The sequence below is a fragment of the Hemibagrus wyckioides genome, linkage group LG07, assembly GCF_019097595.1.
Source record: "Hemibagrus wyckioides isolate EC202008001 linkage group LG07, SWU_Hwy_1.0, whole genome shotgun sequence".
In the NCBI taxonomy this organism is placed as follows: domain Eukaryota; kingdom Metazoa; phylum Chordata; class Actinopteri; order Siluriformes; family Bagridae; genus Hemibagrus; species Hemibagrus wyckioides.
Genome location: NC_080716.1, coordinates 32,282,401 through 32,304,900, shown reverse-complemented (window position 1 = coordinate 32,304,900; position 22,500 = coordinate 32,282,401). Strand labels below are relative to the sequence as shown.

The window sequence follows — 22,500 nt, the reverse complement described above, 5'->3', positions numbered from 1 at the left end:
ACATGGACTTAACACGAGAAGGTCATTCAGGATAAATTTAGGGGAAGATCCTGAACACACACACACACACACACAGTCTTGGGTTAATATGAATGATTATGTCGTGAAATTCACCTCATGGTTCTCTGTCCAGAGGGCGTTTCAGGTTCCTCGACCTATATTTCATCATTCTTTATTAATGAAGTCACACACCTTCTTCTGTGGAGTTCCAAACTTCTATATACACAGGACGGGTGTGAGGCGGTAGTGAGTGTATGTTTGTGACGAAGCTGGACACAAAGAGAACTAGCGAAACTTGAAAGAACCCATGAGGAAAGCTGCATGAAAATAGCTGTGAGGTCACTAGGGTCCGAGCCGACGTATGTTGTTGTTTAGTTTTGTTTTTGTTTGCCTGCGGAATCACATCGTCACTTGTTCTCCTCTAACTCTCTATCTCTAAAAAAAAACGCTGCCAGAGGCTCTGTGAGTTTCTCTCATTTCTAATTCTGTGGTGGAAAAGTACAAACCACCATTATCAAAGTAATTAAGCCTATAAATAAAGTGAAATCTAAAGATCGTTTGAATACAAATGGATTTTATGGATGTTAAGTTCAGAAAAGAAAAAGAATTAAAAACCAGGACTATTCCTGGGGTAATATCCTGGAGATATACCCTAATTAACTCCTGTTAGATGCACTTCAGCACATTTTATTTTAGTCTATAGCCCCCATTTCCTCATGCAGTCCGTATTTTCTATCCATGATTTTTTTTCAGGTTTAAAGGTGAGTGTTTGTGTGTAAAGGTGCCCTCAAGGCACTTCTACTCAAGAAATATCTGGCAGCCGCAGAGGTGTGAACTACATAATCGTCCTCTAGTCTTCAGTAACGTCGTCAGCTTCTGATTGGCTGCTTGCTGAAGATATTTGGTTGAGGAATCATTTCTAAACACAGCACTGACATGGAGATGTCTTAAAAAAGACCAGATTGATGTATACTGTATGTATTCTGTGAACACACACACACACACACATGATGCATCATACCTGAAAGGACTGCAGGAAAGAATTGAAATAAATAAAGACAATCTGTGAGATGTCATCATCCCCCGGATTCACGAAGAACAGCATGTACGTGATGCCGAGCAGAGGAAGCAGCACTAACGTCGCCTTCACCGCTTTCCTAAAGAAAGAAGGAGAGAAGGTAATTAGTTTAGCTGTCACTCTGACACATGACAATTAAATAACTAATAAGCAGCATTAGGCTTAATGAGAAACGTTCCATGTGATAACATCAGCCACTTCAGTCTTAATGATTAACTCTCTTCTAAACAACACTGTCCTGAAGCAGCAGGAGAAATAATCAGGTCCTAATGTTCTCCTGATGGATGGATGGATGGATGGATGGACGGATGGACGGATGGACGGATGGATACAGTGATAGAGGAAAGGATAGATAGCAGAATGGATGGATGGAGAGATACACAGATGGAGGAATGGTTGAATATATACAAAGACAGAGGAATAGACAGATGGATGGACACAGGGATAGAGGAATGGATGGATGGATGGATGGATGGATGGATAGGTGGACTGATGGATGGATGGATGGATGGATGGATGGATACAGTGATAGAGTAATGGATTGATGAATGGAAATAGCAGAAATAGCTATGGATGGATGGATGGATGGATGGATGGATGGATGGATACAGTGATAGAGGAATAGACGGATGGATGGACACAGGGATAGAGGAATGGATGGATGGATGGATGGATGGATAGGTGGATTGATGGATGGATGGATGGATGAATGGATGGATACAGTGATAGAGTAATGGATGGATGAATGGAAAAAGCAGAAATAGCTATGGATGGATGGATGGATGGATACAGTGATAGAGGAATAGACGGATGGATGGACACAGGGATAGAGGAATGGATGGATGGATGGATGGATGGATGGATAGGTGGATTGATGGATGGATGGATGGATGAATGGATGGATGGATACAGTGATAGAGTAATGGATGGATGAATGGAAATAGCAGAAATAGCTATGGATGGATGGATGGATGAATGGATACAGTGATAGAGGAATAGACGGATGGATGGACACAGGGATAGAGGAATGGATGGATGGATGGATGGATGGATGGATGGATGAATGGATGGATACAGTGATAGAGTAATGGATGGATGAATGGAAATAGCAGAAATAGCTATGGATGGATGGATGGATGGATGGATACAGTGACAGAGGAATGGATGGATGGATGGATGGATACAGCGATAGAGGAATGGATGGATGGATGGATGCAGTGACAGAGGAATGGATGGATGGATACAAGGATAGATGGATGGATGGCTGTACACACGGATGGGTCTCATATCACATTTACAAAATGCCTTGAAGCAGAATTATTATTGATATTAAAAGCTGTGTGTTGTGTTATTAATATTAATGTACGGCTCATGGCTCTTGGTCATTTATTTTTTTCAGCTTTTATAAAACTGATGACACATCTCATCATGAAAATGAGGTTACTTTAGGTCACGCTGCTGATGGATTAGTGCGGGAAAGTCATTCAGTAAATCGGAGTGCTTCTGAAGATCGCCATATTCGACCCCTTCGGCACGCCGGCGTCACGCCAAGCCCCGCACCTCACGCTCATCTGGTGCTCTTCATCAGTAACCATGGAGACGAATAGACTACTTTAAATGAACAAGGGCATTTGATGGACATTTTAAACAGCCAATCACCGACCCCCTGACAAACAGGAAGAAATCTAATTCACTCTCTAGTCAAGGAATGTCCTGTTTTTTTTTCACCACATTGTGCAGTGAAAAGCTCTTGTTTTTTTTATTAGCTGTTCCACTGTGGGCGGAGTCTGAGGCTGAGACTGTATAGATGGTGTTTCAGTCTTTGGCAGGCTAGCTATATGTACCACCTTATTTTATGACCTGTTAGCTAATGGACTTTACTGGCTTGTAAGGCTTTACAGCATTAAGACAAAATTCAGAGAAAATATTAATCAATAAATTCAATCCCGCAAAAGAAAATAAAAATTGGGGGCATTCTGCAGAATAACATGAAATTTAATAGCAATAAAAAGGAAAGGAAATGTCATAACTGATATCAGTAATTGTGTAAACAGAAGCTACCACCAGCTTTAAGTTTTACTGTAAACCAAATCTGTTAGCATTTCTTACAGGTCTTTCTAATTTCATTTCAATCTGACACGAGTTTGAGGTGTGAAGGTTGTGGCTCCACCCCGGCAGCAGAAATTCAACACCACCGTGATCAAAACAATAAAGAAGGCACATGCTCAACAGGAACCACGCATGACAGCTAGACACTAATTACCCCGGCTCTCGCGGCTCTGCGGCTCGGCAAGTGGGTGGATAAGAGAACCGCACGGCGAGCTGAGAGACAGGAACAGCTAACACTTTCCCTTCGCTTCCCCCTCCCTCTCCAATCAAATCATTTCACGGACATGGACAGAACAACGCATCTTACGTCTGAAAGCTAATTTAGTGTGCGGCGTGCGTTTATTAGCTAAAATAAAGTGATCGCTCTGAACTAGCGCAGCACTGCAGGAAGCGCCGTGAACTTCCTCTCTGGAACATACATTAGTAATCTCACATTACTGTAAATCACGAGCACGGTCTGGTGATCATGGTTAGCCAATTTATTTTTATGTCCAGCTTCACCTTTATACCTGGACCTTTGAAGGATTCACATCACATCTGTCTGGTCCAGCTGTTGTGCATCTCTCTGCAGCACGGTTCAGCGAGCTTCACACTCCCACACACCTGTCTCACATTATAAAGGGCTCGGAAATGGCTGCAATTACACACGGATGGATAGATAATTAGCTAACGAGTGGAATCAGGTGTGCTGAAGTCATTAACATATGAGTTTTAACAAATAATAAAGCTAAAGCGCTGCACGTGACGGTGTGTGATGGTATAGAAGCTTCCGCTCAGACTCGTAAAGTGACTTTCAACATCTGCTGCTTATTTTATTTTCTTCGTAATGTCTCTATACAAATCAAGTTGAAAGCACCTCTATTGCATTTTTCCTATTTCATGCATCATTTAAAAAAAATGTATATAATCTGAAACTTAAAGTCTACCTACAGGCTAAATCACACTCAGTGTCATACATACCAACACCTGAGTTAAAATAAAAATAAAAACATCTGGCACAAACATCTGGAAGATAAAATCATCTTCAGACCAACATGGACAAAAAAATGATCAAAACAATTTTAATACTCCAAAAAGTTTGCCTGGAACGGACCAACAAATCTGACACCAAACAGGAAGTGAGGCTGTATCTAAGCAATGACTTCTTACACTGACAGAAACCCTGGTAGACATCTTCAGGACCATCTGAGGGGATGTGGTAGCTTAGTGGTCAAGTCTTTGGAATATTGATCAGAAGGTTATCTGATTAGAAGATTATCAGATCCCAGGTCCACCAAATTGCTGCCGCTGAGCAAAAAAATATAATGTATAAAATGAGATAAAATGTAAGTCACTCTGGATAAGGGTATCTGCCAAATGCCAGAAATGTAAATGAAATGGACAATGGTCTGAAGCTAAGCAATAGATTTCCAATCTAGCACCACCTACTGGTCAAACGTTACAATCACAACTTACTATTTATCTTACACAAATAAGAAATTGAGGGTTAGGAGCCTTGCACCAAGTGGCAGCTTGGTGGACCTGGATTCAAACTCACAACCTTCTAATCAGAAATTCAACACCTTAACCACTAAGCCACCACATCTACTTGCCATACTTGCTCCTCCTCCTCAAAACTTTGTCCAATCTTCACCAGATTATCAGGTGATCAGATCTAGTCTGAGTGACTGAAACTACAAATCAATCCTCAATCCCTTTGTCCCCATATGCTCTGCTGTGGTGACAAGTGTAGTGCTGCTTATAGCTTTAGTGATTATTATTATTATTATTATTATTATTATTATTATTATTATTATTATTAGTGTTGACTGAGGACAGATAGAAATCCCTGTACTATATAAACATATTAGTCTATATAAACACATAAGGCTATATTTTAAGCCTTAAACTGATGTCTTGATTCTGCTCTCTTCCAGTTAAATAAGCGTTCTCTTCAAGTAATGAGCTTTGCTCTAAAATCTTTCACCTCTGAGTGCTGAAAAATCTCTGTGACATTAAAAAATAAATAACTGCAGGCATTGCAGAAGAGTTCTTCTGTTCAGCACTTAGCTGTGTGTGTGTGTGTGTGTTGCAGTGATCGTAAAATACTAAGTCACCTGGTGGAAGTGGATTATTTTCCTATAACAGCATCTTCCTGAGTGTTTATTCCTCTTACACCACAGCAAGTTTTGTGAAACAAGTTAGTTCCTTATGTCCCTGCGTTATAGCAGCTTATAAACATTCGTTCCCTCGCCAGCCTCTCCTTTTATTCTCCCTCTCTGCACAGAAATATAAAAAGATCAATTACACATCTTTTGTAATCTGTTTATCAGCATAATGTGTGCTGTACGCATCTCTGTGAATGAGCTGTCGCTATAGCAACGATACCTGCATTGATATAAAGCTGTGCCACTGTCAGATCTGCTGCTGTAGAGAATAAATCAACAACATTCTGACCAATCAGAGCGCAGAACTCAACAGTGGGGAAAAACAGGACTTTGAAATAAAAAATAAACCCCTGCAGTTATCAGAATAACAATAACAGCAATCCATCTACACCCGCCCCTCCCCTGGCGACAGAGAAATAATAAGTCACGCTAATGAAATGGAGTGATGTATCTCAGGAGGAGCGGCAGTTTATCACAGATAAACTCAGATACTCTACATCTGGATTCAGGTAGCTGGCTTCTGACACGACACACCATTACAGAGAGTCAGACAGCAATCTGTTCCACGACGAATCTTAACCTCGGGGACGTTAACGTTAAATATTAAACACACTGTCGAGATATCGCCGCCGTCAAACATACGAGACGTATAAATGAATAAACCTGAGACACATGCTGCAAGAAATCTATGTAAAGATGCAATAGCCTTGATTATTTTTTAAATCATGGCCTCAGGACATGTGGAGAAACCTACACTATATTGCCAAAAGTATTCGCTCACCTGCCTTGACTCAAGTGACATCCCATTCCTAATCCATAGGGTTCAATATGACGTCGGTCCACCCTTTGCAGCTATAACAGCTTCAACTCTTCTGGGAAGGCTGTCCACAAGGTTTAGGAGTGTGTTTATGGGAATTTTTGACCATTCTTCCAGAAGTGCATTTGTGAGGTCACACACTGATGTTGGACGAGAAGGCCTGGCTCTCAGTCTCCGCTCTAATTCATCCCAAAGGTGTTCTATCGGGTTGAGGTCAGGACTCTGTGCAGGCCAGTCAAGTTCATCCACACCAGACTCTGTCATCCATGTCTTTATGGACCTTGCTTTGGTCACTGGTGCACAGTCATGTTGGAAGAGGAAGGGGCCAGCTCCAAACTGTTCCCACAAAGTTGGGAGCATGGAATTGTCCAAAATGTCTTGGTATGCTGAAGCATTCAGAGTTCCTTTCACTGGAACTAAGGGGCCAAGCCCAGCTCCTGAAAAACAACCCCACACTATAATCCCCCTCCACCAAACTTTACACTTGGCACAATGCAGTCAGACAAGTACCGTTCTCCTGGCAACCGCCAAACCCAGACTCGTCCATCAGATTGCCAGATGGAGAAGCGCGATTCGTCACTCCAGAGAACGCGTCTCCACTGCTCTAGAGTCCAGTGGCGGCGTGCTTTACACCACTGCATCCGACGCTTTGCATTGCACTTGGTGATGTATGGCTTGGATGCAGCTGCTCGGCCATGGAAACCCATTCCATGAAGCTCTCTGCGCACTGTTCTTGAGCTAATCTGAAGGCCACATGAAGTTTGGAGGTCTGTAGCGATGGACTCTGCAGAAAGTTGGCGACCTCTTCGCACTATGCGCCTCAGCATCCGCTGACCCCGCTCCGTCAGTTTACGTGGCCTACCACTTCGTGGCTGAGTTGCTGTCGTTCCCAAACACTTCCACGTTCTTATAATACAGCTGACAGTTGACTGTGGAATATTTAGGAGCGAGGAAATTTCACGACTGGATTTGTTGCACAGGTGGCATCCTATCACAGTTCCACGCTGGAATTCACTGAGCTCCTGAGAGCGACCCATTCTTTCACAAATGTTTGTAAAAACAGTCTGCATGCCTAGGTGCTTGATTTTATACACCTGTGGCCATGGAAGTGATTGGAACACCTGATTCTGATTATTTGGATGGGTGAGCGAATACTTTTGGCAATATAGTGTATTTAGAAAAGTGTACTAAGATTGCTTTTCACAAACACACCCCAGAACTCCGCCCACATCTCAGTCTGAAATACTGATAATTCACCTGTAGAGTCTGGGTGTGGCAGAGAACACAGATATTTTACAGCCTTTTCCAATTCAAGACAAACATTTTCATGACAAATGATATAATCAGCAACGACTTGAGGGGAAAATACAATCTCAGATATATTAATATTCATTTTAGAGTAGCGTAGTACTTTGGAAAATCCTGCTGATGTCAGAATATTGCTTAGTAATCTTAATATTTCTGGTATCAGTCATTTTTGTAATATTTCTCTGCATTTTTATCAATTTAGTGCATATAATCAACACTGCATATAAAACACTTAGGACCAAAAATACATTATTGTTATTATTATTATTATTATTATTATTATTATTATTATTATTTGTTAAGAAACATAAGAATATGTGACACTGTTATTAGTGTATTTGTACTGTGTTTATTATAGTATTATTAGTGTATTTGTACTGTATTTATTGAATTATTATTAGTGTATTTGTACTGTGTTTATTATAGTATTATTAGTGTATTTGTACTGTGTTTATTATAGTATTATTAGTGTATTTGTACTGTGTTTATTATAGTATTATTAGTGTATTTGTACTGTATTTATTGTATTATTATTAGTGTATTTGTACTGTGTTTATTATAGTATTATTAGTGTATTTGTACTGTATTTATTGTATTATTATTAGTGTATTTGTACTGTGTTTATTGTAGTATTATTAGTGTATTTGTACTGTATTTATTGTATTATTATTAGTGTATTTGTACTGTGTTTATTATAGTATTATTAGTGTATTTGTACTGTATTTATTGAATTATTATTAGTGTATTTGTACTGTGTTTATTATAGTATTATTAGTGTATTTGTACTGTATTTATTGTAGTATTATTAGTGTATTTGTACTGTATTTATTGTATTATTATTAGTGTATTTGTACTGTGTTTATTATAGTATTATTAGTGTGTTTGTACTGTATTTATTGTATTATTATTAGTGTATTTGTACTGTGTTTATTGTAGTATTATTAGTGTATTTGTACTGTGTTTATTATAGTATTATTAGTGTATTTGTACTGTGTTTATTATAGTATTATTAGTGTATTTGTACTGTATTTATTGTATTATTATTAGTGTATTTGTACTGTATTTATTGTATTATTATTAGTGTATTTGTACTGTGTTTATTATAGTATTATTAGTGTATTTGTACTGTGTTTATTATAGTATTATTAGTGTATTTGTACTGTGTTTATTATAGTATTATTAGTGTATTTGTACTGTATTTATTATAGTATTATTAGTGTATTTGTACTGTGTTTATTATAGTATTATTAGTGTATTTGTACTGTGTTTATTATAGTATTATTAGTGTATTTGTACTGTGTTTATTATAGTATTATTAGTGTATTTGTACTGTATTTATTATAGTATTATTAGTGTATTTGTACTGTGTTTATTATAGTATTATTAGTGTATTTGTACTGTGTTTATTATAGTATTATTAGTGTATTTGTACTGTATTTATTGTATTATTATTAGTGTATTTGTACTGTATTTATTGTAGTATTATTCGTGTATTTGTACTGTATTTATTGTAGTATTATTAGTGTATTTGTACTGTATTTATTGTAGTATTATTAGTGTATATGTACTGTGTTTATTGTATTATTATTAGTGTATTTGTACTGTATTTATTGTATTATTATTAGTGTATATGTACTGTGTTTATTGTATTATTATTAGTGTATTTGTACTGTATTTATTGTATTATTATTAGTGTATATGTACTGTGTTTATTGTATTATTATTATTAGTGTATATGTACTGTATTTATTGTATTATTATTAGTGTATTTGTACTGTGTTTATTATAGTATTATTAGTGTATTTGTACTGTGTTTATTATAGTATTATTAGTGTATTTGTACTGTGTTTATTGTATTATTATTAGTGTATTTGTACTGTGTTTATTATAGTATTATTAGTGTATTTGTACTGTATTTATTGTATTATTATTAGTGTATTTGTACTGTGTTTATTATAGTATTATTAGTGTATTTGTACTGTGTTTATTATAGTATTATTAGTGTATTTGTACTGTGTTTATTATAGTATTATTAGTGTATTTGTACTGTATTTATTGTAGTATTATTAGTGTATTTGTACTGTATTTATTGTATTATTATTAGTGTATTTGTACTGTGTTTATTATAGTATTATTAGTGTATTTGTACTGTGTTTATTATAGTATTATTAGTGTATTTGTACTGTATTTATTGTAGTATTATTAGTGTATTTGTACTGTATTTATTGTATTATTATTAGTTTATTTGTACTGTATTTATTGTAGTATTATTAGTGTATTTGTACTGTGTTTATTATAGTATTATTAGTGTATTTGTACTGTGTTTATTATAGTATTATTAGTGTATTTGTACTGTATTTATTGTATTATTATTAGTGTATTTGTACTGTATTTATTGTATTATTATTAGTGTATTTGTACTGTGTTTATTATAGTATTATTAGTGTATTTGTACTGTGTTTATTATAGTATTATTAGTGTATTTGTACTGTATTTATTGTAGTATTATTAGTGTATTTGTACTGTATTTATTGTATTATTATTAGTGTATTTGTACTGTGTTTATTGTATTATTATTAGTGTATTTGTACTGTGTTTATTATAGTATTATTAGTGTATTTGTACTGTGTTTATTATAGTATTATTAGTGTATTTGTACTGTATTTATTGTATTATTATTAGTGTATTTGTACTGTGTTTATTGTATTATTATTAGTGTATATGTACTGTGTTTATTGTATTATTATTAGTGTATTTGTACTGTATTTATTGTATTATTATTAGTGTATTTGTACTGTATTTATTGTATTATTATTAGTGTATTTGTACTGTGTTTATTGTATTATTATTAGTGTATTTGTACTGTATTTATTGTATTATTATTAGTGTATTTGTACTGTGTTTATTGTATTATTATTAGTGTATATGTACTGTGTTTATTGTATTATTATTAGTGTATTTGTACTGTGTTTATTGTATTATTATTAGTGTATTTGTACTGTGTTTATTATAGTATTATTAGTGTATTTGTACTGTGTTTATTATAGTATTATTAGTGTATTTGTACTGTATTTATTGTATTATTATTAGTGTATTTGTACTGTATTTATTGTATTATTATTAGTGTATTTGTACTGTGTTTATTGTATTATTATTAGTGTATTTGTACTGTGTTTATTATAGTATTATTAGTGTATTTGTACTGTATTTATTGTATTATTATTAGTGTATTTGTACTGTATTTATTGTATTATTATTAGTGTATTTTGTACTGTATTTATTGTATTATTATTAGTGTATTTGTACTGTGTTTATTGTATTATTATTAGTGTATTTGTACTGAGTGTTTATTATAGTTATTATTAGTGTATTTGTACTGTGTTTATTATAGTATTATTAGTGTATTTGTACTGTATTTATTGTATTATTATTAGTGTATTTGTACTGTATTTATTGTATTATTATTAGTGTATTTGTACTGTATTTATTGTATTATTATTAGTGTATTTGTACTGTGTTTATTATAGTATTATTAGTGTATTTGTACTGTATTTATTTTATTATTATTAGTGTATTTGTACTGTGTTTATTGTATTATTATTAGTGTATTTGTACTGTGTTTATTATAGTATTATTAGTGTATTTGTACTGTATTTATTGTATTATTATTAGTGTATTTGTACTGTGTTTATTATAGTATTATTAGTGTATTTGTACTGTATTTATTGTATTATTATTAGTGTATTTGTACTGTGTTTATTGTATTATTATTATTAGTGTATTTGTACTGTATTTATTGTATTATTATTAGTGTATTTGTACTGTGTTTATTATAGTATTATTAGTGTATTTGTACTGTGTTTATTATAGTATTATTAGTGTATTTGTACTGTGTTTATTGTATTATTATTAGTGTATTTGTACTGTGTTTATTATAGTATTATTAGTGTATTTGTACTGTATTTATTGTATTATTATTAGTGTATTTGTACTGTATTTATTGTATTATTATTAGTGTATTTGTACTGTATTTATTGTAGTATTATTCGTGTATTTGTACTGTATTTATTGTAGTATTATTAGTGTATTTGTACTGTATTTATTGCATTATTATTAGTGTATTTGTACTGTATTTATTGTATTATTATTAGTGTATTTGTACTGTATTTATTGTATTATTATTAGTGTATTTGTACTGTATTTATTGTATTATTATTAGTGTATATGTACTGGGTTTATTGTATTATTATTAGTGTATATGTACTGTGTTTATTGTATTATTATTAGTGTATTTGTACTGTATTTATTGTATTATTATTAGTGTATATGTACTGTGTTTATTGTATTATTATTATTAGTGTATATGTACTGTATTTATTGTATTATTATTAGTGTATTTGTACTGTGTTTATTATAGTATTATTAGTGTATTTGTACTGTGTTTATTATAGTATTATTAGTGTATTTGTACTGTGTTTATTGTATTATTATTAGTGTATTTGTACTGTGTTTATTATAGTATTATTAGTGTATATGTACTGTATTTATTGTATTATTATTAGTGTATTTGTACTGTGTTTATTATAGTATTATTAGTGTATTTGTACTGTGTTTATTATAGTATTATTAGTGTATTTGTACTGTGTTTATTATAGTATTATTAGTGTATTTGTACTGTATTTATTGTAGTATTATTAGTGTATTTGTACTGTATTTATTGTATTATTATTAGTGTATTTGTACTGTGTTTATTATAGTATTATTAGTGTATTTGTACTGTGTTTATTATAGTATTATTAGTGTATTTGTACTGTATTTATTGTAGTATTATTAGTGTATTTGTACTGTATTTATTGTATTATTATTAGTTTATTTGTACTGTATTTATTGTAGTATTATTAGTGTATTTGTACTGTGTTTATTATAGTATTATTAGTGTATTTGTACTGTGTTTATTATAGTATTATTAGTGTATTTGTACTGTATTTATTGTATTATTATTAGTGTATTTGTACTGTATTTATTGTATTATTATTAGTGTATTTGTACTGTGTTTATTATAGTATTATTAGTGTATTTGTACTGTGTTTATTATAGTATTATTAGTGTATTTGTACTGTATTTATTGTAGTATTATTAGTGTATTTGTACTGTATTTATTGTAGTATTATTAGTTTATTTGTACTGTATTTATTGTATTATTATTAGTGTATTTGTACTGTGTTTATTATAGTATTATTAGTGTATTTGTACTGTGTTTATTATAGTATTATTAGTGTATTTGTACTGTATTTATTGTAGTATTATTAGTGTATTTGTACTGTATTTATTGTATTATTATTAGTGTATTTGTACTGTGTTTATTGTATTATTATTAGTGTATTTGTACTGTGTTTATTATAGTATTATTAGTGTATTTGTACTGTGTTTATTATAGTATTATTAGTGTATTTGTACTGTATTTATTGTATTATTATTAGTGTATTTGTACTGTGTTTATTGTATTATTATTAGTGTATATGTACTGTGTTTATTGTATTATTATTAGTGTATTTGTACTGTATTTATTGTATTATTATTAGTGTATTTGTACTGTGTTTATTATAGTATTATTAGTGTATTTGTACTGTGTTTATTATAGTATTATTAGTGTATTTGTACTGTATTTATTGTAGTATTATTAGTGTATTTGTACTGTATTTATTGTATTATTATTAGTGTATTTGTACTGTGTTTATTGTATTATTATTAGTGTATTTGTACTGTGTTTATTATAGTATTATTAGTGTATTTGTACTGTATTTATTGTATTATTATTAGTGTATTTGTACTGTGTTTATTGTATTATTATTAGTGTATATGTACTGTGTTTATTGTATTATTATTAGTGTATTTGTACTGTATTTATTGTATTATTATTAGTGTATTTGTACTGTATTTATTGTATTATTATTAGTGTATTTGTACTGTGTTTATTGTATTATTATTAGTGTATTTGTACTGTATTTATTGTATTATTATTAGTGTATTTGTACTGTGTTTATTGTATTATTATTAGTGTATATGTACTGTGTTTTATTGTATTATTATTAGGTGTATTTGTACTGTGTTTATTGTATTATTATTAGTGTATTTGTACTGTGTTTATTATAGTATTATTAGTGTATTTGTACTGTGTTTATTATAGTATTATTAGTGTATTTGTACTGTATTTATTGTATTATTATTAGTGTATTTGTACTGTATTTATTGTATTATTATTAGTGTATTTGTACTGTGTTTATTGTATTATTATTAGTGTATTTGTACTGTGTTTATTATAGTATTATTAGTGTATTTGTACTGTATTTATTGTATTATTATTAGTGTATTTGTACTGTGTTTATTATAGTATTATTAGTGTATTTGTACTGTATTTATTGTATTATTATTAGTGTATTTGTACTGTGTTTATTATAGTATTATTAGTGTATTTGTACTGTATTTATTGTATTATTATTAGTGTATTTGTACTGTGTTTATTGTATTATTATTAGTGTATTTGTACTGTATTTATTGTATTATTATTAGTGTATTTGTACTGTGTTTATTGTATTATTATTAGTGTATATGTACTGTGTTTATTGTATTATTATTAGTGTATTTGTACTGTGTTTATTGTATTATTATTAGTGTATTTGTACTGTGTTTATTATAGTATTATTAGTGTATTTGTACTGTGTTTATTATAGTATTATTAGTGTATTTGTACTGTATTTATTGTATTATTATTAGTGTATTTGTACTGTGTTTATTGTATTATTATTAGTGTATTTGTACTGTGTTTATTATAGTATTATTAGTGTATTTGTACTGTATTTATTGTATTATTATTAGTGTATTTGTACTGTATTTATTGTATTATTATTAGTGTATTTGTACTGTATTTATTGTATTATTATTAGTGTATTTGTACTGTGTTTATTGTATTATTATTAGTGTATTTGTACTGTGTTTATTGTATTATTATTAGTGTATTTGTACTGTGTTTATTATAGTATTATTAGTGTATTTGTACTGTGTTTATTATAGTATTATTAGTGTATTTGTACTGTATTTATTGTATTATTATTATTAGTGTATTTGTACTGTATTTATTGTATTATTATTAGTGTATTTGTACTGTATTTATTGTATTATTATTAGTGTATTTGTACTGTGTTTATTGTATTATTATTAGTGTATTTGTACTGTGTTTATTATAAGTATTATTAGTGTACTTTGTACTGTATTTATTGTATTATTATTAGTGTATTTGTACTGTATTTATTGTATTATTATTAGTGTATTTGTACTGTATTTATTGTATTATTATTAGTGTATTTGTACTGTGTTTATTGTATTATTATTAGTGTATTTGTACTGTGTTTATTATAGTATTATTAGTGTATTTGTACTGTGTTTATTATAGTATTATTAGTGTATTTGTACTGTATTTATTGTATTATTATTAGTGTATTTGTACTGTATTTATTGTATTATTATTAGTGTATTTGTACTGTATTTATTGTATTATTATTAGTGTATTTGTACTGTGTTTATTATAGTATTATTAGTGTATTTGTACTGTATTTATTGTATTATTATTAGTGTATTTGTACTGTGTTTATTGTATTATTATTAGTGTATTTGTACTGTGTTTATTATAGTATTATTAGTGTATTTGTACTGTATTTATTGTATTATTATTAGTGTATTTGTACTGTGTTTATTATAGTATTATTAGTGTATTTGTACTGTATTTATTGTATTATTATTAGTGTATTTGTACTGTGTTTATTGTATTATTATTATTAGTGTATTTGTACTGTATTTATTGTATTATTATTAGTGTATTTGTACTGTATTTATTGTATTATTATTAGTGTATTTGTACTGTGTTTATTATAGTATTATTAGTGTATTTGTACTGTATTTATTGTATTATTATTAGTGTATTTGTACTGTGTTTATTATAGTATTATTAGTGTATTTGTACTGTATTTATTGTATTATTATTAGTGTATATGTACTATGTTTATTGTATTATTATTATTAGTGTATTTGTACTGTATTTATTGTATTATTATTAGTGTATTTGTAACTGTGTTTATTATATGTATTATTAGTGTATTTGTACTGTGTTTATTGTATTATTATTAGTGTATTTGTACTGTGTTTATTATAGTATTATTAGTGTATTTGTACTGTATTTATTGTATTATTATTAGTGTATATGTACTATGTTTATTGTATTATTATTATTAGTGTATTTGTACTGTATTTATTGTATTATTATTAGTGTATTTGTACTGTATTTATTGTAGTATTATTAGTGTATTTGTACTGTATTTATTGTAGTATTATTAGTTTATTTGTACTGTATTTATTGTATTATTATTAGTGTATTTGTACTGTGTTTATTATAGTATTATTAGTGTATTTGTACTGTATTTATTGTAGTATTATTAGTGTATTTGTACTGTATTTATTATAGTATTATTAGTGTATTTGTACTGTATTTATTGTATTATTATTAGTGTATTTGTACTGTATTTATTGTATTATTATTAGTGTATTTGTACTGTGTTTATTATAGTATTATTAGTATATTTGTACTGTGTTTATTATAGTATTATTAGTGTATTTGTACTGTATTTATTGTATTATTATTAGTGTATTTGTACTGTGTTTATTGTATTATTATTAGTGTATTTGTACTGTGTTTATTGTATTATTATTAGTGTATTTGTACTGTGTTTATTATAGTATTATTAGTGTATTTGTACTGTGTTTATTATAGTATTATTAGTGTATTTGTACTGTATTTATTGTATTATTATTAGTGTATTTGTACTGTATTTATTGTATTATTATTAGTGTATTTGTACTGTATTTATTGTATTATTATTAGTGTATTTGTACTGTGTTTTATTGTATTATTATTAGTGTATTTGTACTGTGTTTATTATAGTATTATTAGTGTATTTGTACTGTATTTATTGTATTATTATTAGTGTATTTGTACTGTATTTATTGTATTATTATTAGTGTATTTGTACTGTATTTATTGTATTATTATTAGTGTATTTGTACTGTGTTTATTGTATTATTATTAGTGTATTTGTACTGTGTTTATTATAGTATTATTAGTGTATTTGTACTGTGTTTATTATAGTATTATTAGTGTATTTGTACTGTATTTATTGTATTAATATTAGTGTCTTTGTAGTGTGTTTATTGTATTATTATTAGTGTATTTGTACTGTATTTATTGTATTATTATTAGTGTATTTGTACTGTGTTTATTATAGTATTATTAGTGTATTTGTACTGTATTTATTGTATTATTATTAGTGTATTTGTACTGTGTTTATTGTATTATTATTAGTGTATTTGTACTGTGTTTATTATAGTATTATTAGTGTATTTGTACTGTATTTATTGTATTATTATTAGTGTATATGTACTGTGTTTATTGTATTATTATTAGTGTATATGTACTGTGTTTATTGTATTATTATTATTAGTGTATTTGTACTGTGTTTATTGTATTATTATTATTAGTGTATTTGTACTGTATTTATTGTATTATTATTAGTGTATTTGTACTGTATTTATTGTATTATTATTAGTGTATTTGTACTGTGTTTATTATAGTATTATTAGTGTATTTGTACTGTATTTATTGTATTATTATTAGTGTATTTGTACTGTGTTTATTATAGTATTATTAGTGTATTTGTACTGTATTTATTGTATTATTATTAGTGTATATGTACTATGTTTATTGTATTATTATTATTAGTGTATTTGTACTGTATTTATTGTATTATTATTAGTGTATTTGTACTGTGTTTATTATAGTATTATTAGTGTATTTGTACTGTGTTTATTATAGTATTATTAGTGTATTTATACTGTATTTATTGTAGTATTATTAGTGTATTTGTACTGTATTTATTGTAGTATTATTAGTTTATTTGTACTGTATTTATTGTATTATTATTAGTGTATTTGTACTGTGTTTATTATAGTATTATTAGTGTATTTGTACTGTATTTATTGTAGTATTATTAGTGTATTTGTACTGTATTTATTATAGTATTATTAGTGTATTTGTACTGTATTTATTGTATTATTATTAGTGTATTTGTACTGTATTTATTGTATTATTATTAGTGTATTTGTACTGTGTTTATTATAGTATTATTAGTATATTTGTACTGTATTTATTGTATTATTATTAGTGTATTTGTACTGTATTTATTATAGTATTATTAGTGTATTTGTACTGTATTTATTGTATTATTATTAGTGTATTTGTACTGTATTTATTGTAGTATTATTAGTGTATTTGTACTGTGTTTATTGTAGTATTATTAGTGTATTTGTACTGTATTTATTGTAGTAATATTAGTGTATTTGTACTGTGTTTATTGTATTATTATTATTAGTGTATTTCTGTCCCGATCTATCCCCCTGTGTGAATCCTTTGTGACATTTATAATAAAGTATTTGAAAAAAGAAAAGAAAAGGTGGTTGAGAGCTGAACCCTGAGGCACTCCTGAAGTATAAACAGCAAAAAAGAAGGATTTAAATCCTTCACTTAAACACAGGCTTTACAGATTTAAAAAAAAAAAAAAAAGAAGAAGGAAGAAACAGGTCTCAGAAGATCGTAACAACATCTCGGTGAATTAGAATAACGTCAAGCGTTTGTGTGTGGAATTGTTTTGGTAGATATTCTATGGTATCCGTGTAGATAAAGCTCTGAAACTCTGATTTTCCGTCAGTGAGCGAGGGCGGCGAGTGCAACGCTTGTCAGTAAGCTATAATTACATCTTACTTTAGAGAATATACGGAGAAGTGCTGATAGATTTTTGACTCTGGGCATTATTCTTCTAGGAAGCGAGAGGCTGTGAGGTCGCATGGTTCGTTCGGGTTATTGATGGTTTCTGTGGGCTACAAGAACAAACAGAGAAGCTGTTATTTTTGTTTTTAAACGGTGTTTTAATCATTCTGAGCACAGACTACAGAGAAACTCGAATAGCGGAGCTACGTGACGTCTTTAGCCGAACCTGATTACTGAGTGTGTTAGCAATGATGCAACAACAAAACATCGCTAAAACTTCAGAGAAGGTTTACTCAGGATATTTATCCAGGGATTAAAGAAGTGTAGGAAATCCAGACAGCGACTAAAATGCATCCAAATCATTGTTTGATGAGGAAAATGTTTTCCTGGATTCTGATTGGTTAGATAGTGCTGATTAACTTTCTGTAACAGCAGAACGTTCTAATACATTATCGTCGCTATAGCAACAGTTTGTTTGTAGTGGGCGATCCTCCTAAACAGATACACTGTTGATATGGTGAAGTTTTCTTAAAGTGAGTAGATGTTTATGGATGAAATTGAGTGTTTTCCTGTAACACACACACACACACACTGAATTCATTGCTGTTGGAGCTTCTCGGTTCTTTGCTTGTGAGGAACCCAGTGCAGCTACAGGAGCAGTCTGTTGATGCTGATGATGTAAATGATGCGTAGTTTTGTAGATAAATAAGATTTAATAGCTGAATTTCTCTGTAAGGCTGTGGTGTGGTGTGTGAGAGATCTCTCTGAGCAGGAGGTAAGGCGTGTATCCAGGTGACTGGCTGATTATGTTTTCCCACAGCGCAGACACCATGAGGCTCAGCCGTGCCAGAGGGAACCCGAACCAATCAGACGCTTCCTGCTGAACAGCACCTGTTGTGACGCTTGTTAGTAACCGTATGTTTTGGCACAGAGTTGCATGAGTTCTCTCAGCGCTGGCTCCCATTCAGGACATCCTTCCAAGAGGAATCGGAAAACCACTCACGAGCCAGGAAAATCCCACCAGGTCCCGAAAGTTCCTTTACTCTGCTTTTATATTCGCCAAATTTATATTCATCACTATTATATACTAGACTTTTATACACACTACTTTTATGTGCATTTGAATGGACTAGTGTAGTAGTAATGTAGTGTATATGAATCTAGTGTATATAAATGTAGTGTATATGAATCTAGTGTATATAAATGTAGTGTATATAAATGTAGTGTATATGAATCTAGTGTATATAAATGTAGTGTATATAAATGTAGTGTATATGAATCTAGTGTATATAAATGTAGTGTATATGAATCTAGTGTATATAAATGTAGTGTATATGAATGTAGTGTATATGAATCTAGTGTATATGAATGTAGTGTATATAAATGTAGTGTATATGAATCTAGTGTATATGAATCTAGTGTATATGAATCTAGTGTATATAAATGTAGTGTATATGAATCTAGTGTATATGAATGTAGTGTATATAAATGTAGTGTATATGAATGTAGTGTATATGAATCTAGTGTATATAAATGTAGTGTATATGAATCTAGTGTATATGAATCTAGTGTATATAAATGTAGTGTATATGAATGTAGTGTATATGAATCTAGTGTATATAAATGTAGTGTATATAAATGTAGTGTATATGAATGTAGTGTATATAAATGTAGTGTATATGAATGTAGTGTATATGAATCTAGTGTATATGAATCTAGTGTATATAAATGTAGTGTATATAAATGTAGTGTATATGAATGTAGTGTATATGAATCTAGTGTATATAAATGTAGTGTATATGAATCTAGTGTATATAAATCTAGTGTATATAAATGTAGTGTATATGAATGTAGTGTATATGAATCTAGTGTATATAAATGTAGTGTATATGAATCTAGTGTATATAAATCTAGTGTATATAAATGTAGTGTATATAAATGTAGTGTATATAAATGTAGTGTATATGAATGTAGTGTATATAAATGTAGTGTATATGAATCTAGTGTATATAAATCTAGTGTATATGAATCTAGTGTATATAAATGTAGTGTATATAAATGTAGTGTATATGAATCTAGTGTATATAAATCTAGTGTATATGAATCTAGTGTATATAAATGTAGTGTATATAAATGTAGTGTATATGAATGTAGTGTATATAAATGTAGTGTATATAAATCTAGTGTATATGAATCTAGTGTATATAAATGTAGTGTATATAAATGTAGTGTATATAAATCTAGTGTATATAAATGTAGTGTATATAAATGTAGTGTATATAAATGTAGTGTATATAAATCTAGTGTATATAAATCTAGTGTATATGAATCTAGTGTATATAAATGTAGTGTATATAAATGTAGTGTATATAAATGTAGTGTATATGAATGTAGTGTATATAAATGTAGTGTATATAAATCTAGTGTATATGAATCTAGTGTATATAAATGTAGTGTATATGAATGTAGTGTATATAAATGTAGTGTATATGAATGTAGTGTATATAAATGTAGTGTATATAAATCTAGTGTATATGAATCTAGTGTATATAAATGTAGTGTATATGAATGTAGTGTATATAAATGTAGTGTATATGAATGTAGTGTATATAAATGTAGTGTATATGAATGTAGTGTATATGAATGTAGTGTATATGAATCTAGTGTATATAAATGTAGTGTATATAAATGTAGTGTATATGAATGTAGTGTATATAAATCTAGTGTATATGAATCTAGTGTATATAAATGTAGTGTATATGAATGTAGTGTATATAAATGTAGTGTATATGAATCTAGTGTATATAAATGTAGTGTATATGAATGTAGTGTATATGAATCTAGTGTATATAAATGTAGTGTATATAAATGTAGTGTATATAAATGTAGTGTATATGAATGTAGTGTATATGAATCTAGTGTATATGAATCTAGTGTATATAAATGTAGTGTATATAAATGTAGTGTATATGAATGTAGTGTATATGAATCTAGTGTATATGAATCTAGTGTATATAAATGTAGTGTATATGAATGTAGTGTATATAAATGTAGTGTATATGAATCTAGTGTATATAAATGTAGTGTATATAAATGTAGTGTATATAAATGTAGTATATATGAATCTAGTGTATATGAATGTGTTTATAAGGTGTATATAAATCAAGTGTATATAAATATAGCATACAAATTCTGAGCCTGGTTCCTCTCAAGGTTCCTTCCACATATCCTCTCAGGGAGTTTTTCCTCACCACCATCACCTCAGACTTCTCATTAGGGATAAATAATAACTTAACTTTAAACTTTATCATTCCTTCTATGTTTCTGTACTTCTGTAAAGCTGCTTTGCAACAAGAATCTAGCGTATATGTATCAAGTGTATATGACTCTAGCGTATATAAATCTAATGTACATAAATCTAGTGTATATATAAATGTAGTGTATATTCTATTATTGTATAATCTAATGTAAATACACCAATCAGACATAACATTATGACCACCTGCCTAATATTTGTGTTGGTCCCCCTTTTGCTGCTAAAACAGCCCTGACCCGTCCTGCACTGTGTATTCTGACCCCTTTCTATCAGAACCAGCATTAACTTCTTCAGCAGTTTGATCAACAGTAGCTCGTCTGTTGGATCGGATCACACGGGCCAGCCTTCTCTCCCCACATGCATCAGTGAGCCTCGACCGCCCATGACCCTGTCTCCGGTTCACCACTGCTTCTTCCTTGGACCACTTTTGATAGATACTGACCACTGCAGACCGGGAACACCCCACAAGAGCTGCAGTTTTGGAGATGCTCTGATCCAGTGGTCTAGCCATCACAATTTGGTCCTTTTGGTCAAACTCACTCAAATCCTTACACTTGTCCATTTTTCCTGCTTCTAACATCAACTTTGAGGACAAAATGTTGACTTGCTGCCTAATATATCCCACCCACTAACAGGGGCCATGATGAGGAGATCCTCAGTCTTATTCACGGCACCTCTCAGTGGTCATAATGTTATGCCTGATCGGTGTATATAAAAGTAGTGTACATGACACTACATCGAAGAGCACAGGAGTCATGAGCACAGGAGGACATGTCAATCATAACTTTTATCCAGTTAGCATTACATTTACACGACGGATGTCAGAAACGAGGGTTTTGTTGGAAAAGAAAATGT

General features: G+C 29.8%; 1 protein-coding gene across 1 annotated transcript in view; it reads right to left on the bottom strand.

Annotated features, from left to right (window-relative positions):
• LOC131356812 (corticotropin-releasing factor receptor 2) overlaps window positions 1–22,500 on the bottom strand; it is an 80,832-nt gene that overhangs the window by 6,036 nt on the left and 52,296 nt on the right. The window contains exon 10 of the mRNA XM_058396023.1: window positions 1,022–1,157. Within this exon, the coding sequence (XP_058252006.1) occupies window positions 1,022–1,157 (136 nt within the window). The remainder of the gene's footprint in view (window positions 1–1,021; window positions 1,158–22,500) is intronic.